At 38.0% G+C, this 14,985-nt stretch overlaps 1 protein-coding gene across 1 annotated transcript in view; it reads right to left on the bottom strand.

The window, feature by feature from the left end:
- Nucleotides 1-14,985, bottom strand: part of LOC122806362 (lectin-like) — a 104,954-nt gene that overhangs the window by 15,194 nt on the left and 74,775 nt on the right. The window contains exon 4 of the mRNA XM_044076713.1: nucleotides 7,038-7,178. Within this exon, the coding sequence (XP_043932648.1) occupies nucleotides 7,038-7,178 (141 nt within the window). The remainder of the gene's footprint in view (nucleotides 1-7,037; nucleotides 7,179-14,985) is intronic.

Here is a 14,985-nt window from a genome sequence, read left to right as displayed (position 1 = left end):
AATAAAATTTAAGTTAGTGTACTAATTTATATACTTTTATTATCTTTTTTGTTGTATTGTGCATCTATTGGGAACTGCCACTGTTATTCAAGAATGCATTGCTGTTTGTTATCAGTTATGTTGCTGTCCACTGTTGTATTACTAGAAAAGAAAGGTATATTGTGCAACTCTCTAATGGTCCGGCCTACACAGAACAATTTAGCCATGCTTTTACAATTGTTTCTTTGCTTTCTTTTCTATTGCATAATAGGTTATTTTCATTCTTATATGTACTGGCCAAAACTACTAGTAGTGTTACATGACAAAGCACTTAAGTGCCTATGCATGAATACTTTGATTTATTTGTCCCTGCATACTGCTGTTTCCATCTCATATCCGTTGTATTCAGTGCTCTGAAATTATATAGTCTCTCCAACTATAAAACAAATGCTCTTGAAATTGAAAGGATTGAAATTCCAGTCCGTGGAGCTGTAGAACTACAAGCCTGACTGGAGGAATATAGACCAAGCCTGAAGTCATGGCACCCCAGATGATCTCTTACCACATGATACAGCACTCTAAGTATAATTTTTGGGGGGTGGAGATAACATTTCCCATATGTTGAGGGGTACAGGGGAGAAGTCAATCACCTATAAAAATGCTTGAAAAGTTTAACAGTAAATTTCAAAATCTGTTACCTTTATTTGAATGGCAGTTATTTTTTGAAGAGTCTGTTTTTTCATTTCCAATAGCAAGCCTTTTGAAATGCTCAGCTCATATCATTTGGGATATTTTGATGTTTTTCTCTTACTGTATACTATCTTGGTTGTATTTATTTATGTGCTATCTGTAATTTTGATGGTCTTTCTTACTGAAGAGTGCTTAGCATTGTGGCTAGTGGTGTTTTACGATGTAACTGAGCCTCTATAATCTTTTATTACCTCAGATTTGCTGGCCGCTGCTTTGCTTTGGCTGTCACTGCATAACAGTTTCTGTGGCACCTGTGTAATATTCCATGCTTAATACATATCATTATCTTTTCTAACCTATCACACATATTACACATGTCGTCTCTGCAGCTGTGACTGGTTCTCTTTCCACACTACCTTTCCACAGGTAATTATACTGACTTTGATGCTTTTCTAGTACGACTTTGCAGGGTGTTATTGTTATTTAGTACAGCACTCCTCTAATGCATTGCATACGTACATGACTCCAGCTATGGTAATGTGACTCACAATCCATTAGTTTGTATCTGTACACATATGTTTATCCATACTATTTGCATTTACTCTGCACATGATTTATCTGATTGTTCCACTGTACTCCAGAAAAATCTGATTTCCCAAAATATAATTCATGCCCAAAATGAGACTGTAATACATTGAGGTACATTATATTTAGTTGGGGATTTCTGATTTCCTGAAGGCTGCAGCAAAATGGATTCAAAGGATCACCTTTCAATAAATGTGACACTAGACAATATCATGCTCTCATCTGTGTTCCATCCCTGGAATACTGTACGATTAGAGTGTGTTTCTGGCAGCAGTATATTACAGATGCCACTGTGCCCTTGGTTTTATGTGCAGTCTGCAGACTTACTGTGATAGTGTTCCTTGTCTCTGGTTTGTATACTTGTACATACTACAGGCTGGTTATTGGGTTTCTTCTTGTATGTTTTGCTATCATTTCCTCCCTGTTATAACAAACAAAAAAGGTGAAGGTGTCGCCTTAATCTAGTCTAACCTACTCTCTATAATCTCCTACCCAAGCCCTATTCCTCAATTTGCTAATGGCAAACTTGTAGCTTGCCTACTAAAAATGAAAAACCATAAAAGTCTCTGTATCATTGCCGTATATATCCCACCAGGGAATAATATCCCAATCCTCGAAGAAATTCTCTTATGGGCTTCAACCAAATTAAACAATGAAACATATATACTAGGTGATGTAAACATAAATTGAGGTAGCATCAATAGCTCTACACCCTCCCAATCCATCAATCTCTTCAACTTCACCCAGATAATTAATTCCATAACCAGACCCAATAAAACCAAATCCCTAGGCATTACCCTTGACTGGCTCCTAGTCTCCCACCCAAATAAAATCACTAAGGCACCATTCCTGACTCCATCAGTGGCCACTTCCCTGCCTTTGCTCTTCAGTCAACCTCCTCCTCCCTGCACCAACAGCACTACATACACACACACATAACCTCAGCAATTTCAATCCCATCATATTCTCAAATTCCCTCAAACAAATGAACTGGAACATCCTAAATACACTGCCTCTGCCATTGACTATTTTAATTCTACTTTTCTAAATACTCTAAATAATGTAGCACCAATAAGAACAAAACGTATAAAAACCAATTCTGCCCCATGGCTGACCAAAGACACCAAGCAACTAATGCACAAAAGGGACAAATCCTGAAAGCTATATCAAAAAAATAAACTCCCCAAAACCCTACTTCAATACACACAGCTCTGTAATCTTGTAAAAAAAAACAAATCATTAGAGATAAAAAAATCTTAGTACATCAAACTTCAGTTCAACCATGCAAAAAAAACCTAAACAATTCTAGAACTCCATAAATGTACTTCTCAATCCAGGCACCAAAAAACAATCCTTGCCCAGGCCCCAGCAAATCTGATCAAGCATTAGCCTCATTATTCAACTCTTTCTTTATTGACATCATATCTGAACTAACCAAAACCGTTCCCAATGGCAGTCCCTTCTCTATGTGTATCTCCCCCTCTTTACCTACCCCACCTACTGACTCCAATTCCCCCCCATTTTCAACCTTAAACCCATATCTACCAACTACATAAAAAGACTTCTCTCCAAACTAAAACCCTGCTCTAATGCTACAGACAATATGCCCTCAATGTTTCTCACATCTGCTGCTGATGGGATTTGCTTTCCCTATTATCATCCTAATCAATAGAGCCATACAGGAATCTTATGTCCCCAAACTCTGGCGTAAAGCCTATACTCTACCTCTTCACAAAGGTGGTAAAAGCACAAACATCTCTAATTTCCACCCCATAGCAATCCTCTCCCCAATCTCCAAAATCTTAGAAAAATGTGTTCATCTCCAATTTATGTCTTTCCTAACTCAAAACCATCTCCTCACCCCAACCAAACAAGTTTTCCAACCCAGGCACAGCACTACAACAGCTCTCCTCTCATTCCTAGACACAGTCAACCATGCCTGAGATTCCAGGGAAATAGTATCCACAGTGCTTCTAGATCTCTCCAAGGCATTTGATACTGTTTCCCATACCCATCTTCTGGGCCATCTTTCAAACCTAAATCTCTCTCAAAGTACCCTCTCCTGGTTCTCAAGCTACCTGTCTGACAGATCTCAGGCTGTGAAATGGAGAAAAAGTTTCTCTCCTTTTCTCCTTAACCCCACCAACGTACCTCAGACATTTAGTCTTGGTCCAATGTTGTTCAATATCTTTATCAATACATTTCACTCTGCTATTCCCAGTGCCAAAGTTATCAATATGCAGATGACTCAACTCTAATCTGCTCTGCCACCAATCTCCGTGAACTTCTAACTAAGACCCAGACTGCCTTCTCGACCCCCAAGGCCTGGATGCTCCAAAACCACCTCTCCCTAAATGCAAACAAATCAAAAATATTAATCTTCCTACCATCAAAATCCTTCTCTTTTAATAAAAACCTCTTTCCCAGTTCTAAGCCAAAACAACTCTCCTATCGAAATCATTCTCCATGCCAAATTGCTAGACATAACTATAGATGAGCACCTAAAATTTGACAATCATATTCTTTAAAACATAAAGAAAACCCATCAAAAACTCAGTATGCTATACAGGAGTAATTGCGTCCTCTCGCCCAATACCATACATACTCTTGCCTCTACTTACCGCCTTCCCTCCCTAATATGCGGTGCTCCCCTTCTAATCAATCTGTCTGCATCCCTCACTTCCAAATTAGAAAACTGTTATAACAAAATTTCCAAATTTGACACTAACACCAAAAACTCCTCCGAACACTGCCTTGCCCTTCACTCTCGAAATTGGCTAGAACTTACAAACTATCTGGACTACATCCAATTCATCACAGCTCAAAGACTACTCTTCAACCCCCACCAAGTGCCCAGCCCTCTCAAACCTCTGTCTCCCCTATGTTCCAAATTGAACTCTTAGATCTGCACAACAAAACATAATTACTGTCCATTAACCTAACTGTACACCAGGACAACTACTCCTCTCTTTTTCCTTAGCCAAAAAATGGAATTCTCTTCCTCCTACCCTAAGAACAATTCAGAATGTGGAAAACTTTAAAATACAGCTTAATTCATACCTCTCCTCAATCTGGAAATGTAATTGCATTCTTCCAATCTAGCTCATCCCTTCTAACCCTCAATATCTAAGCTCTATTCCATCTACTTTATACTAAATTTCTCAACAAATAACACTCCAATAATCTACCTATTCTAAATTGCAGCCTTTAAATCTCAAAATTCTACTTGTTCCAATAGTTTTTTATAAATATGGCTTGAAACGTACTAATGTCCAATACTTGATAACTATAATTACTTATCCTAGATCGATATTGTAAATACTCTTCTTTGATTTGTAAATATGCCTGCATTTGTACTTTACACCTGTTGCGTTCTTCTGTATTTTTACTTGTATTTTGTATCCTTATTATATTTTGTATAGTTGGACTTTTTCTTCCAGGACTCCACTGAAAATGGGCTCCCTAGGCCTAGTGAACTTCCCCTGTCATCAAACTGGAAATAAATAAATAAATAACTTTTAGTCTTTACATTGTAGAGTCTGCTGAGAGAAAACCACAGTTTGCTTTGCATATAACTATCCTTATTTATGCTACTTCACAGAAGGATCAGATAATGGTCTGTTGTCCCGTCCATCCTGCTACTGTATAATAGAGCTGCCCAACTCCATTTCCATATTAGCTTTCAGTACTGGTACTCCCTCATCATCTCAGAGTTGTGACAGGCATACCTCTCAACTGTACAGATTTTCACAGAATGTCCAGGTTTTGGCCTCGTATTTGTGGTCCATTTTTCATAAGATTGTGGTTTTCTGGCAAACCAGTGGTAAAGCATTATAGATTGAAATTTGAAAATAATGACAGACATTGGAGTTTCAGACTTCATATAATTTAGAAAATTCATGCTAATGCAAAACCTGTTATTCTATCAACTTTCTGAGTTTGTAAGAACACTGTTTAAAAGTTGTCCCTATTTTTGGGCCTTTATCCCACTTCTAAATATGGCTTTGTCTAGATTTCTTGCTCTAAGAGGTTGAAAAGTATGGTGATAGGTTGACATGGCAGACTTTCAATCCAGGATAACTATAATGGTAAGTGTTAACAGAGGACTAGGACACTGTTGTGTTGGTACAGTAGTAGATCCAAGCAAATCCCGATGGATTTGTCACCCAACTTCATACAGGATGCAGATTATTGAGATAATGTTGCACGCCTTTCCTGGGATGCCATGACTCCTAGAAGAAGCATGTGAAACTTAGTTTGTAGCCTGTAGCCAGGAGACACATTCAATAGTCTTGCACCTTGAATGATGATTGGTACATGACCAGTAGGAGTTGGTTTCTGCAGGAATACTGGGACCTTCTCTTAACGATGAGGTAAAGTGGGACTGCATTTGTGTTTGTTTACAATTGTTTTTAACAGTAACCTTTCCTAGCATCCAAGCCACGCTTGCTGTCTGCCTATATCATTGCTTTTATGTGAATGAGCCCTGTAGTATTTTTCCCTGCTTACGTGTCAGACTTTTTGTATCATAAAAATGCTAACCACTACCTTCATCTCTGTTCTCATTGACCCACCACTTCAAAAGCCTTGCTTTGTTTTCTGCCATCTCTGAAGTCATACCTTGTCCCATTTGCATCTTTCCTGTGAATATACTCTGTTGTGCTCCCATTATTTGTTCTCATATGCTGCCGACTTGCCTAATTTGTTAGTCTGAATGTTCCTGTAAATGTAATGAATGCCTGCACATGCAGCATTTTGGAGACCAAAGCTGAGGTGTTATACTGTAATACATCTGTTGTACCACAATTTGCCTTTAGATGTGCTATCTGCTTCAGATTTCTACCCTGCTACGTCTTTGTGGGAGTCAATGCTCCTTACTATATCCCACATATGTTCCACAGTCCTTGTGTTCTGTGCAATTATGAGATCCTCTTAGCATCCCTATGTGAGAGGTTTGTTTTCAGTTATGACCACACTGAAGCATACCCATGTCTTTCTGTCAGTCTGCCAAGTGTAGTCAGTCGGGTCTATGTCATAAGACTGAAAGTTCAACAGGCTGAAAACCAAAATATCTAAAACTCAAAATATCTAACATAGGAATTTGACCCTCCTCCACTATTGTGCGATCTTGGAGTTGGCATATATAATTAGCAGGGGGTGTGGGGCATGCAACTCCCACATGGGGATTGCAGGGGGCTTGACCCCCTGCCTTAAAAAGGCTTTCAATATTTTGAGTTTTAGATATTTTGGTGTTCAGTCTTTTGAACTTTTATTTATTTATTTATTTATTTATTCTTTATTTATTATTATTTATTATTTATTTATTTATTATTTTTATTATTTATTTATTTTGACCTTATGGTATAGATCCAGTCAGTTATAATATAATGGTTTGTGGCTGTACCTCAGTCTTTTACATTTTGGTTGTATTTATGCATCACAGAACTGTTGTGTTAGTACCTTCCTTGTTATTTAAAGATGAATCCTATCCTTCTGATATTAAAATCCGCTTACAGGTTTGTTCATCATTTCCATGTGAATCAGACTATGGTATGACCAAAGTGGTTTCAGCATTATAAAAATCATGGAATCTGTACCCTGCCAGCATTCAGTTGTATACTTCTGTCCATCAGCCATACCGCACCTTGGAAAACAATCTCATTAACCTCCTCTCCATTCCTTCTCACTGATCTTTTGATGTTCAGCAACAAGAAGGTATTGTAGATCAGCTGTTTATCTTGTATTATTACATTACAAAAATATAAATATAGTAATTAGATTACCTTCAGAAACTGTAGGCCTCCAAGCCAAACAGATGCTACATTATAGCCACACCGCTTTACAAGATTAAGTAGCAGGTAGTTAATGTGGTATGAATGGATGGATGTCAGATGGCCTCGACGTCCAAATCTTTGACAATAAAGCTAAAAGAGAAAGTTTGATTATATTAGAAACATTCTCATATTTATTTCAATTGTCCTATTATTCTCAGACTGGAGAAAAGATAAAAAGCATGCAGTATATTAAAGCAAGACATTTTAGATACTTACTGTCTGAAAGACAATAGTATGACAGCTGTATTACTAATCCCCCCACACATAGACACACGTGTACCAGTGGTGAGGAGTGTGTATTGTACTTTGTGTAATTAAAGATGCATATTTCTGTAATCTACAGAATTAGGAAAGAGTCACTGCTATTTATCAATGGAAAATGGGTGGACAGAATGGCTAATGGCAAATTTATTATTAGGTTTTAGCTAGCTAGGGCAGCTGAAAACAGTAAATGAATGAATGTTTTGGATACTTGCTAACTGTATTAAAGAACCCAAAGATACAGAGAACCCAAAGATATAGCTTCAGTTTAATACTGATGCACAAATATGAGAAAATACACTGTCACTGGATTGTTCCCATGAAATGGTGGTAAGATAGTTTCAGCAATTATGTTGTTAATGCATGCCATTACCGCATCTGTCCAAGAAATTAGGGTATGAATGCGATAATTCCACTTTTCATGGTGTGAAGCATCCTTGTGGAAATATCTTGTAACAAACTGCAAATCTGAGAGTCAGTTTAAAATTCTTTTTGAAGTAATTTAAGATAGGTATGGTATTAAGAGTTCCAGAATTTATACAAGTTCAACTTTCAGTTCATAAATTTAAAGTGCATGTCTGGAGAAAATTTGTTTATTCTGGTGTTATATAACTTTGCTAATAAGTCTTTAATGAAAAGTTTGGTAAAATTATTAATACAGAGAAATAATACAGTTAATTTTAATAGCCTTATTTTAATAGCCAGTGTTAAGAAAATAAATTAAAAAATAATACAGGTTAATACTGTATTTCAGTTTAACTGGAAATATAAACTAGTCTAGTCGCCCTTTTCAGCTAGAGACCAAAATACCCTGCACACAGCTTTTGAATAAGGAGTATATGTATATGTATATATATATATATATATATATATATATATATATATATATATATATATATATATATTACAATAGTGACAAACAGTGCAGCAACTGCATTTATGCTAGACACAGTAACAGATATATAGAACAAAACCTTGTCGATTTGTACCTAACTTATGCTGGAGAACAAAAACACGGACCATAGACCTTAGTGCTTTAAGCACTTCCATTCCCTTTATTTTCCAAATAAAACTTCATCAGAAAATACACTAAGACATAAAAAACAGGTTTAAATATCCTACTAAATGTAAATCACCCAACCACAAATAACCATTGATCAGTTCATCACTTCCTATTTAAAATTCCATAAACACAGAATAACATAAAAACTATGTGTGTCTACAAATTCAGGAAAAAATGCTTAAAAATACATATGACATAAGAATTTACAGTTAAACCATTCCTTAATAAGACTTGTTTTAAACAATCCTAAGTTTCAATAAACATTTAACGTTAACGTGCTCATTTAGTCTGGGGGATGGCGGAAATTGGGCTACTGTTGGCCAAAGGAGAAGAAGAGGGGGAAGGCATGCCCGAATGCAGGAAGAGAGGAGGAAGGTTAGGACTGTAGTACTGAGGGTAGGAACTTTGAATGTTGGCAGCATGACTGGTATAGGGAGAGTGCTGACTGATATGATGGAGTGAAGGAAGGTTGATATACTGTGTGTGCAAGAGACCAGATGAAAGGGGAGTAAGGCTAGGTGTATTGGAAGTGGGTTCAAACTGTTCTATCATGGTGTGGATGGGAGGAGAAATGGGGTAGGGATTATCCTGAAGGAACAGTATGCCAAGAGGGTTTTGGAGGTGAAAAGAGTGTCGGATAGAGTGATGTTTATGAAGCTGGAAATTGATGGTGTAATGATGAATGTTGTTAGTGCATGCGCTTCGCAAGATGGGTGTGTGATGGATGAGAAAGAAAAAATTTGGAGTGAGTTGGATGAAGTGGTGGTGAGTGTACCCAAGGGTGAGAGACTGGTGATTGGAGTGGATTTCTATGGGCATGTTGGTGAAGGGAACAGAGAGGATGAGGAAGTGATAGGCAGGTATGGTGTTAAGGAGAGAAATGCAGAAGGTCTGATGGTAGTGGATTTTGCAAAAAGGATGGTTATGGCTGTGGTGAATACATAATTTAAGAAGAGGGAGGAGCACAGGGTGATGTACAAGAGTGGAGGAAGATGCACTCAGGTGGATTATATCCTATGCAGGAGGGCCAGTCTGAAGGAGATTGGAGACCATAAAGTGGTGACAGGAGAAAGTGTAGTTAGACAGCATAGAATGGTGGTCTGTAGGATGATGTTGGTGATCAAGAAGAGGAGGACAAATGTGAGAGCAGTGCCAAGGATCAAAAGGTGGAAGTTGAAAAAGGGTGATTGTGAGGTGGAGTTCAGGGAACAGTTAAAACAGGCACTTGGGAGCAATGAAGAGTTACTGAATAGCTGGGTAACTACAACAGATATGGTAAGGGAGACAGCTAGAAAGGTGCTTGGTGTGACATCTGGACAGAGGAAGGAGGACAAGGAGACCTGGTGGTGGAATGAGGAAGTACAGGAGAGTATACAGAGGAAGAGGCTGGAGAAGAAGAAGTGGGATTGTCAGAGAGATGAAGAAAGTAGACAGGAGTATAAGGAGATGAGGAGCATGGCAAAGAGAGAGGTGGTGAAGACTAAGGATAAGGCATATGGAGAGTTGTATGAAAGGTTGGACACTAAAGAGGGAGAAAAGGACCTGTTTGGCTAGACAGAGGGACTGATCTAGGAAAGATGTGCAGCAGGTAAGGGTGATAAAGGATAGTGAGAGAAATGTACTCACCAGTGAGGAGAGTGTGTTGAGCAGATGGAAAGAGTACTTTGAGGGGCTGATGAATGAAGAGAATGAGAGAGAGAGAAGGCTGGATGATGTGGGGATAGTGAATCAGGAATTGAAACAGATTAGCAAGGAGGAAGTATGGACAGCTATGAAGAGGATGAAGAATGGAAAGGCTGTTGGTCCAGATGACATACCAGTGGAAGCATGGAGGTGCTTAAGAGAAATGGTAGTGGAGTTCTTAACCAGATTTTTTGCTGAAATCTTGGAAAGTCAAAGGATGCCTGAAGAGTGGAGAAACAGTGTTTTGGTACCTATTTTTAAGAATAAGGGTGATGTGCAGAGTTTTAGTAACTACAGAGGGATAAAACTGATCAGTCACAGCTTGAAGTTATGGGAAAGAGTAGTGGAAGCTAGGTTAAAAAGGGAGGTGATGATTAGCAATTAGCAGTATGGTTTCATGCTGGGAAAGAGCACTACAGATGCAATGTTTGCTCTGAGATTGTTGATGGGGAAATATAGGGAAGGTCAGATGGAGTTGCATTGTGTCTTTCTGGACTTGGAGAAAGCGTATGATAGGATGCCTAGAGAGGAGTTGTGGTATTGTATGAGGAAGTCAGGAGTGGCAGAGAAGTATGTAAGAGTGGTACAGGATATGTACAAGGGTATTGTGACATTGGTGAAGTCTGCAGTGGGAGTGACAGATCCGTTTAAGGTGGAGGTAGGATTACATCAAGGATCAGCTCTGAGCCCTTTCTTACTTGCAATGGTGATGGACAGGTTGACAGCCGAGATCAGACAGGAGGCCCCGTGGACTATGATGTTTGCAGATGACATTGTGATCTGTAGTGAGAGTAGGAATCAGGTTGAGGAGACTCTGGAGAGGTGGAGATATGCTCTAGAGAGCAGAGGAAAGAAGGTCAGCAGGGCTAAGACAGAATATATGTGTGTAAATGAGAGGGAGGGTAGAGGAATGGTGAGGATGCAGGGAGTAGAGGTGGCGAAGGTGGATGAGTTTAAGTACTTGGGATCAACAGTTCAGAGAAATGTTGAGTATAGAAGAGAGGTGAAGAAGAGAGTACAGGCAGCATGGAAATGGTGAATGAGGGTCAGGAGTGATTTGTGACAGACGGGTACCAGTAAGAGTGAAAGGGAAGGTCTACAAGAGGGTAGTGAGACCAGCTATGTTATATGGTTTGGAGACAGTGGCATTGACAAAAAGGCAGGAGTCAGAGCTGGAAGTGGCAGAGTTAAAGATGTTAAGATTTGCACTGGGTTTGACGAGGATGGACAGGATTAGGAATCAGTATATTAGAGGGTCAGCTCAGGTTGGATGGTTTGGAGACAAAGTCAGAGAGGCAAGATTGTGTTGGTTTGGACATGTGCTGAGGAGGGATATTGGGAAAAGCATGCTAAGAATGGAGCTGCCAGGTAAGAGGAAAAGAGGATAAGAAGACTGTGTGACTCAAATGTTCTAAGATAAGGTTTATGGTTGTGGTGAGAGACGACATGCAGGTGGTTGGTGTGACATAGCAATATGCAGAGGACAGGAAGAAATGGAAACAGATGATCTGCTGTGGCGACCCTTAATGGGACAAGCCAAAAGAGAAGAAGAAGTGCTCATTTAGTCTGGGGAGTTTGTCAGCACTAAGAAAAAAATTGCCATTTTATCTCCCTCACCTGGAGCATATTATTGCAACTATCAATATAATTGACTTGATCCACCCCTTCCAAAACAAAAAAAATGAAATTTTCTAAAGCCTGGAGACTCCTCACTATGCCTTGCTAAGGAATTGGTTTTATCATGTTCACAAACAGCTTTTACTTGTTCTCTAATTCTGACTTTCAACATTCGAATGGTTTTACCCACATAAAAATGAGAGCAGTTGCTGCATACTGCAATAGAAACTATATTCTGACTAAGGCTATTATAATATTTTTTAGTTTTAAATGAATTATTTAAGTGTGAAAGATAGACAGTAGTAGTATTACTGACAAATCTACATTCCCTGTAATTACCGCAGGAGTACATTCCTTTTTTCTTAATACAGAACTTTAAGTCACTTCCAGGATGAAATTCTAGCAAATGCTTTAAATTGCCAGATTTTTTATAAACAAAGCAAGACACTTCACCAGTAATATTAACCAGATCAGGATTCTCAGAAATAATTTCCCGTTATCGGTTACTATTTTTCTAATGGTTATACTGTCAACACTGATCGGGACAGGAAGAGAACAAGATTTTTCTTCATTGGAAATGTCCATATTAACATGGTCAATAAATTTAGCTGTCTTAAAATTATACCTTTCTTTAAGATGGGAGGGAACTTAGCCCAACAGCTACTGATAATTTTTTCACTAATTCGTTCAAATCATTAATAGGATATCTTCTATCAGTAAACAAATGGGTAACATAAGCTGCCTCTTCTAAAAATATGCTGTCATCACTAATAATACAACAAATTCTAATGAGTTGCCCCCTGAAGATATTTAGCTTCATAAATTTTGGGTGATGGCTCTTATAATGCAAATAATTGTTGGTGAATGCTTTTTCCTGTGGAGTTTTAAATAGGAAGTGATGTAATGATCAATGGTTATTTGTGGTTGGGTGATTTACATTTAGTGGGATATTTAAGCCTGGTTGTTATATCTTTGTGCATTTTCTAATGAAGTTCTGTTTGGAACATAAAGGGAACAAAAGGGCTTAAAGCTCTAAGGCGGTTGGTCCGTTTTTTATTCCCCAGCAGATGTTTACAGATGTTTGGTACATATCAACAAGGTTTTGTTTTACATCTCTGTTCATTTTCTTGGAGTGGTTGCATTACAGTAACAGATATACTGATAAAACAATTGAACTAGATATCTAATTTAGTTTATGTATATCTGATCTAAGATTCATTTTATCTAATCACAAAATATCTAATAATTTAATCTATATTGCATTTATTCTAAAACGCATTTAATCTAATCACATTTGATAGAACAGTATTGCAGACTATATACAATTAGTGCTGAGGTGGTTTAGGATAGTAGGAATTAGGAGGCAAATTAGTCTATTCCACCATTTGTACCGGTAATGCCAATGCACATGTTGTACCCCTATATTTAGTGTTTGTGCACAACCAGTGATTCACAATGTGTGGTGTTTTCTGTTTTCTGTGTGGTTGTGTGACCATGGAGTTAGTATATTTAAGTAAGGGGATGGGGTGAGCAAAGTGTCCTCCACAAAAATGTTTTTGCAGAAGTATATGCTGCATAAAAAGTTTTAAAACTGTGTGACTCAAATGTGCTTTAGATTACATTTATAGATATTTTGTTATTAGATTAAATGTGTTTTCAATTAAAAGTAATATACACATTAAAGAGAAACAAAAGGCATATAAGGAAAAAACAAGTTATAATTAAACATGAGAAGCAATAGCGGTAAAACAGATTGAAATGCTAATATAGTATTGTAGTACCTGGTGTTTATTTTTTTACAAAGATTAATCATAAACAATAATTAAAGGTAACATTGTTATCATGGAGGTTAATAATACAGAAAAGTAACTTATCCAGAAAATAAAATTGTTAATTTTAGGAGGAAAACATACCAGGTAAGATTAGCAAATTCTTGATCTGAAAAGAAGATTCAGGATCTAGAACCTTGTAACCACTGCAGCCAAAATTTAATGTTCAAACTTCCAACTAGACCTGTGAGGAATCTAATTTATTTATTTTATTTTATTTTATTTTACATTTGTTGACTGGGATACTCCGACTGGATACATGTCCATTTTCAGCAGAGACCCAGGGAGAAAAGGTCCAAACTTATAAACAGATAAAGACAAGTAAGTTACAGTATATGCACAAACATATTGTACTAACATACAAGTTACCTCACATTTCAAGCCTATGAAGAATACAGTTTATATTCAGAAGTATATTCAAATATGTTACAGTTTCTCTTATCAAACCTATAGGTGCAACCCAGAGACCCAGAGACTCCCCAGACTCTGGAATAGAGCGCCCATACATGTCAAGCAGAGTGCCTCTTTGGCCCTCTTCAAAAGGAACCTTGACGATTGGATGGGAGAAAGGAAATTCACCCCAGGGATCACGTCAGTCACCCTGCTAGACAGGGGTCCAGGGGAGTAAATAGTGTGGGAAGAAATAGCCAGGGAATTGTTATGGCTAGGCTTGTATAGGCCCTAGGGCTGATAGCCCAGTACCAACCTATGAACCTATGAACCTATACAGAGTATCTGCAAAGATGTTACATTTTCTCTTTTCAAACCTTTTAGTGTAAGAGGTAAGTCGCTGTGAATAAAAAATTGCAGGGATATGGAAGCAGATGAGGCTTTAGTCAGGGTTAGAGCAAGGACATAACCAGTGAGTTTTAAAATACTGGGTTAGATTTTTTTTGAACTGATTAAGGGAGGGGTTCAGAGTAAGTTCAGATGGGAGCGAATTCCAGGTTTTGTCTACTGAATTTGCAAACAAAGATTCTCCAGATAGGTTGTTAGCTTTAACAGATTGAACCAAAAGTTTTGTAGTGGAACGAAGAGGCCTAGCATTTTTGTAGGGATGGATAATGTTTTTAAGGGAGGGCGTTTTTTCTGGATGGTTAATAACTGAATGCTACAGTAAGTTCATTATATTGAATTAGCCTGGGGAGTTCTAGCCATCCTAAGAGGTTAGGTTTTGACAATGGTATGTCCTGTAGGGAGTTCCTGTGGCTAACCTGGCAATTTGATTGTAGCAGCTAGAGAGTTTGCTGAGATTAGTTTTGTTCAAGTTAGTGAGTATTGGTGAGGCATAGAGTAGAGCTGAAAGCAGACGGGTACGAGCAATGGCAGTCCTAGCTAGAGGGGTGAGAAAATGTTTGTTTTTGTATAGGGAGCCAAGTTTTTTATTAATGGTTTTAATAGTTTGATATAGGTGCATATCATATTTGAGGTTGTTGTCTATTAT

This window comes from Protopterus annectens, chromosome 7.part0 (assembly GCF_019279795.1).
Source record: "Protopterus annectens isolate FY-2018-M chromosome 7.part0, PAN1.0, whole genome shotgun sequence".
NCBI classification, from domain to species: domain Eukaryota; kingdom Metazoa; phylum Chordata; order Ceratodontiformes; family Protopteridae; genus Protopterus; species Protopterus annectens.
Note: the sequence above shows the minus strand (reverse complement) of the source record. Positions and strands in the feature narration are given on the sequence as shown.